The 6,020-nt window shown below is 29.4% G+C and overlaps 1 protein-coding gene across 3 annotated transcripts; it reads left to right on the top strand.

The window, feature by feature from the left end:
- Positions 1-2,084: 2,084 nt before the first annotated feature.
- On the top strand, positions 2,085-5,554 carry LOC127243260 (probable disease resistance protein At5g63020). 3 transcript variants are annotated; one of them, XM_051263182.1, is made up of 2 exons: positions 2,085-2,222; positions 2,722-5,554. In XM_051263182.1, exon 2 carries the CDS (start codon positions 2,734-2,736, stop codon positions 5,446-5,448), a length of 2,715 nt encoding a protein of 904 aa, XP_051119139.1. In that variant the 5' UTR covers positions 2,085-2,222; positions 2,722-2,733; the 3' UTR covers positions 5,449-5,554. The 3 variants fall into 3 exon arrangements, with proteins under 3 accessions (XP_051119139.1, XP_051119140.1, XP_051119138.1); XM_051263183.1 differs by having other exon boundaries at positions 2,091-2,222; positions 2,789-5,554; XM_051263181.1 differs by having other exon boundaries at positions 2,091-2,222; positions 2,725-5,554.
- Positions 5,555-6,020: the final 466 nt, after the last annotated feature.

Genomic DNA, 6,020 nt, shown 5'->3' with positions numbered 1-6,020 from the left:
ATGAATTACCTAAAAATAAATAATACAAAAATATCTGTAAACACTAAATCATATGAAATTATTTATATACAGTACAAAATAAAAATAAAATAAAATAGTATAAGTAAATTATACGTTAATACGAAACATCATCTTCAGATTATGTGACGTCCTAATATTTTGGAACTCCGATTATTAAAATGCAGGGGGGAAAACAACTATATTGTGGGGTAAAGGAAAATAAAAATGTTATTTAAATATTAACCGAAAACTCGCCGAAAAAATATTACCAAAAAAATGAAGAAAATTGAGAGGATGAAAGGATGTGAAGTTGATATGTGATTGAAATGGAGGTGAAAATATGGTCTTTTATAGACATTCAAATGAGGGTTGTCATCAAATTCGTCATTAATGCCGACGTTAATTGATCGTAATTGACGTCTTTAATATTTGGTAACTTCCAATCATAAACGTCAGAATTGATTTTACTCATAATAAAAGATATGTGTTAATTACGAATATAATTATAATTAATTTAAATTTTTTTAAAAAAAATTAGTTATAAAATTAATAAAAATTTAAAAAATATTTATTATGAATATAATTAACATTAATTATATATTTTGATTAGAATATTAAATTATTTTTAAATTTATTAAAAATTTCCAAAATTTTAGAAATAATAATAATTCATTTTTAATATGATTAATTAGTATTATAATTATCATTAATAGTATTACTATTATTTTTATTAAGTATATTGTTATGATATATTAATAGTATAAGTTTATTTTATTAAAAAACTAAAAATGAAAAAAAAATGGTATGAATTATAATTTTCTTTTATATAAATAAATAGGTAAAAAAAATTAAAAAATAAATGAGTATTTCAAATATTATGAAATAAAATCAATTATTTAATTTTAAAATAAAAGAAGTATTCTATATATATTATATATTATATTATATTATCAAATTATATATATTGATTGTGATAATTATAAATTTGCTATGTATATTATTATGATATCAATTATATCTATATCAATTAATATAATTACATTAAAAAATTAGTGAAATTTTATTATTTATTAATTACGAGTATAAATAAAAATTTAAAATATATTACATAAAAAATTATAAAAATAATGAGACTTATCGGTGTTTTATACATATTAGGATTACAAAACATAATTATTTATAAAAATAATAAAAATTACATTTCAAAATTATTACATTTTTATTACTTTTAAATAGAAGTATAAATAAAAATAAAATTATATTATAATTTACTTTAATTATAAAATTAAACTAATTATTTTATTATCTTTAAAAATATCCTAATTAAAATTTTATTAATTATAATATACTTAATAGCATTTAAAATATATTTATTTTATTAAAAAAATTAAAAAAATGATAAAAAAGTATTGGTGAAGTGAACCTTGTACTAATCTTTTTTTATATATATAGATAATAATAATTTTGAACTTTGATAAATATATTTATTAATTATAATTTCATAAATTATATCAATTATAACTATATCAATTAATATAATTATTTAATATCAATTATAATGAAATATTTGGAAAATTTCATTGTCCATTAATTATGGGTATAAATAAGGATTAAGAAAATATTAAGTTAATTTTAATTTTTTTTAAGAATTCAAAAATAAAGAAAAACTATAGAATTATAAAATTTATTTGCATTTTTATATATTAATTTACAAAATATAATTACTTATATTTTTAATTTTATTGATTATTAATATAATTATTTTAATTATAAAAATAAATAAAATTATATTCCAAAGTTATTATATTTTCAATAGCTTTAATTAGGGGTATAAATAGACAAAATTATAATTTATTTTAATCATTAAATTAAATTAATTATTTTATTATATTTTAAAATATATTAACTATAATTTTATTAATTATGATATATATTTAATAACATTTAATACATATTTATTTTATTAAAAAATCAAAAATAATTAAAAAAAATCAAAAAGATTAACAAAAAAATCTAATGGAGTGGACCCCACACCACCCAATCGAAGAGAGAGAGTTGACTTGAGATGACTCATGAGAACCAATCGAAGATTTTAAAGTTCTTCCTGAGATGAGATGAGATGAGATGAGATGCTTCTTCTTCTTCTTCTTCTACTTGTTCAATCCAAATTGATTGTGAAGTGAAGGAATCAAATCGCCTTCTTCTTCAGATCTGTAAATTAGGTAATTCAACTGCTTCACATATATATCATTTACTCTTCATTCTGAGCTTTAAATGAATTTAACGAACTCATTAACTATCTGCAACTGTTTTATTTTTATTCTTATTTGTATGTTATAAAGTGTTAAGAAACTATGGTGACTCATTCATCTGATTTGTTAGGGTCTTAGTAGTGAGATCTATTTTTATTGCCTGTTGGGAAGTTGATCTTGTTGGTAAAAAGAATGCCAGAACAAATCGAATATATAGTGGAAAAGGCTACTTTGAAGAATATATTTTATGATTTTTTTCTTGCTTGATTCAAATGACAAACATGGATCCATATCTATAGGTTCAAAGGTACATATAGATGCATCTATGATTATTTAGATTATGTACTTTGAAATGCATTCATGCATAACTTTAATAGATACATATACATCTCTATATTGATGCATTGATTTACTAGATATGTGTATGCATATTCATGCTTGATTGAAAATACCAAATTAATAATTCCAGCAGATCTCCTCCATGGACGCGGTCGGTGCAATTTGGGATATTCTGACATGCTTGTGTGGCTGCACAGTCAAAACTGTCAAGACAATCAAAGACCTGGAAACAAATGTGGAAGCCTTAGAAAATGCAATGACACAACTGAACGAAGTTCGTGAAGATGTGAAAAGAAGGGTGGTTCTCGAAGAGGAAAGGCAGATGGTACGCACTAATCAGGTCGATGGCTGGTTGCAAAGGGTCGAGGCGACTGACAAAAGTGTTGGGGAGTTTCTGGAAAAGGCTAGTCAGAAAAGGAATTGTTGTACTTGCTATTGGTTCAGATATAAGCTTGCTAAGGAAGCTGTTGTGAATCGGGAAGCTGTGGAGGAGCTAATAAGGAAAGGACTAGCATTCAATACGGTAGCTGAGGCGTTGCCGCATGGTGTAGCAGATGAGAGACCTCTACGGCACACTGTAGGTTTGGATTCACCTCTTGCACAAGTGAATGGATGGATTGAAGATGATAATGTGAAGATCATCGGGATATATGGCATGGGGGGTGTGGGGAAGACAACGCTTTTGAACAAGGTTAACAATACATTTCTAAGTACGAATCATGGATTCGATAAAGTGATTTGGGTTGTAGTGTCTAAAACATTCACCATTGGAAAAGTTCAGGATAAGATTTGTGAACAACTTAATATTCCTGACGACAAGTGGAAGGATAAGGATGAGAACGAAAAGGCAGTGCAGATCTTAAGGATTCTTGGTACTAAGAAATTTGTGCTCATGTTAGACGATGTATGGTCGTGGCTGGATCTTGTTAGAGTCGGTGTTCCGGATTTGGATGGCAAAAGAATGTTCAAAATTGTTATCACGACACGATATGAACATGTTTGTGATTCCATGAGACAGGACAGGAAGATCAATGTAAGTTGTTTGGAGAATAGGGAAGCGATGGAACTTTTCATGCAGCAAGTTGGACCAGAAATTATAGATTCTCATCCAAGTATTCGTGAAAGTGCTGAAACTGTTGTGAAAGAATGTGATGGCTTACCACTTGCCTTAATCACTGTGGGACGAGCCATGGCTGGGAAAAAAGATCCCCGTGATTGGGACATGGCAGTTAAGAAACTACGTAGAGATCCATCCAAGATCATGGGCGTGGAAGATCATGTTTATCATGTTTTAAAGTTTAGCTACGACAGTTTACCCAGCGACACAATTAGATTGTGCTTCTCTTATTGCTGCATATTCCCGGAGGACTTTGAAATCGATATCGAGGATCTCTTAGACCTCTGGATTGCAGAAGGTTTTTTAGAAGAATACGATGATCTGCATGAAGCCCGTGATCAAGGTCGAGATATAATTAGAGACCTTAAAGCTGCAAGCCTTTTGGAGGGTGGAAGGTTTCCGGAGAGTGTCAAAATGCACGATGTTATCCGCGACATGGCTTTATGGATTTCCAATGGACTCGAAAAAAATAGAAAGAGGTATTTGGTTCTGGATCACATAGATCTGGTCGAAGAGTGTGCTGAAAAGATGATGGAAGCTGAAAGAGTTTCATTGTGGGGTGAAACCATAGTAGATGTCAAAAGAGTTCAACCATGGAAGAATACTTTGACTTTGATGATGAGGAACACCAGAGTAGAAATGCTCCCTTCTGGATTGGTGCAGTGTATGTTTATCCTCAAGGTATTAGACTTGTCATGGAACCGAAATCTAGTCGAGTTGCCCTCGAGCATCGGTGAATTGGTGCAACTTGAGTTTCTTAACTTGTCCTTAACCGCAATCAAGGAATTGCCCATTGAGCTCAAGAACTCGACAAAAATGAAGCACTTGCTTCTGGATTATACAGATAACCTAGAAGTGATTCCACGGCAGGTCATATCAAACTTCCCTTTGTTGCGTACATTTAGATGGTACGGTTTTCAAAGATCTGATTCATGGGATGTGGATGCGAAAGATAACATACTGAGTGGAGGTTTGGTAGAGTTGTTAGAATTATTGGAGGGCTTGCAGCACATTAGCACCGTATTTCTCACACTATTCGACAAGAAGTCTATGGAAAAGCTTAACAACTCACCGAAGCTACTGAGTTGCTTAAGTAGGCTTTCTGTTGGAGAGTTGATTTCAGTAGAGTCTCTATGTTTTCCAGCAGAGAGAATGCGGCATCTTGAGATGCTAGCTATAGGTGGCTGTCAGGTGCATGAGGTTATAATAATTGATTCTAAACAGCATCAGTACGAGGATGAGGATAGATATGGTGTCGTCGGCATTTATGATCACTCCATACTATCATCACAATCACAAGCAGCTCCATGTTTCCATAACCTCAATCGCATATACATATATTCTTGCCCCAACTTGTTGGACTTGTCGTGGCTTGTCTATGCTCCAATGCTCCAATCTCTTACGGTGAAAAGTTGCAGATCCATGGTTGAAATTGTTATTGCAGGTACAGGTCATGACGTTGCAAGTTCTATCCAGTTATTTTCCAGACTTAAGGATATATACCTTTCTAACCTTCCATGTCTGAAAAGTATGTATCCACGTCCCTTGCCATTTTCATCTCTCGTCGAGATACATGTGAGAAATTGCAAAGGCCTAAAACGATTGCCGTTTGATTGGAGAAGTGGAGGAGGTGGCTGTCTGAAGAAGATCAAAGGAGAGAGAGAGTGGTGGGAGGCACTGCAATGGGAAGATCCAATGCTCGAGCATCACTTTAGCCAATATTTTGTGTCTGATGATTAAAGGTTATTTATATTTATATATATATTTGTAGTGTGTTTGTTATATTGAAAAACCAAGCATAAATTCCCATAATTTATTTGGAAGCTGCAGTTTATATATTTTAAAATTTCTTTCCTTTTTAATTTTTAATTTATATATATTTATTATCCGACAAAATAATATTGATAATGCATAGTTATATCACAAATCCAAAATATGATTTATATGCATGTTGTGTTAGCCATATTAAAATCCCTTAATATGGTTTAGTTTAGATATCAGTAATGATGTAAACTCTAAATTCTAATATTAAAATATATGGAGCAACAGTAGCAGTAACTAATTTTGAATTAAAATAATAGTTTAATATTATATAAATATATATATTGATAGGATATTTTGAATGTCAAAATAAAGTTTAATGTAATATATATAATAAAAAAATTGGTGTTTTATTTCATATGTTTTTTTGAAAAAAAGAATTATAATAGTAAAACAAGTACAAAATTTTACAAATAAACACATCTTATAATTATATTATTTTTTTATTTTTAAAATCAATAAATAGTACTCCCTCTGTTCCGGATATTTTG

The sequence above is a fragment of the Andrographis paniculata genome, unplaced genomic scaffold, assembly GCF_009805555.1.
Source record: "Andrographis paniculata isolate CXL003 unplaced genomic scaffold, ASM980555v1 Contig95END, whole genome shotgun sequence".
Taxonomy (NCBI): Eukaryota; Viridiplantae; Streptophyta; class Magnoliopsida; order Lamiales; family Acanthaceae; genus Andrographis; species Andrographis paniculata.
This window is presented reverse-complemented; position numbering and strand designations above follow the sequence as displayed.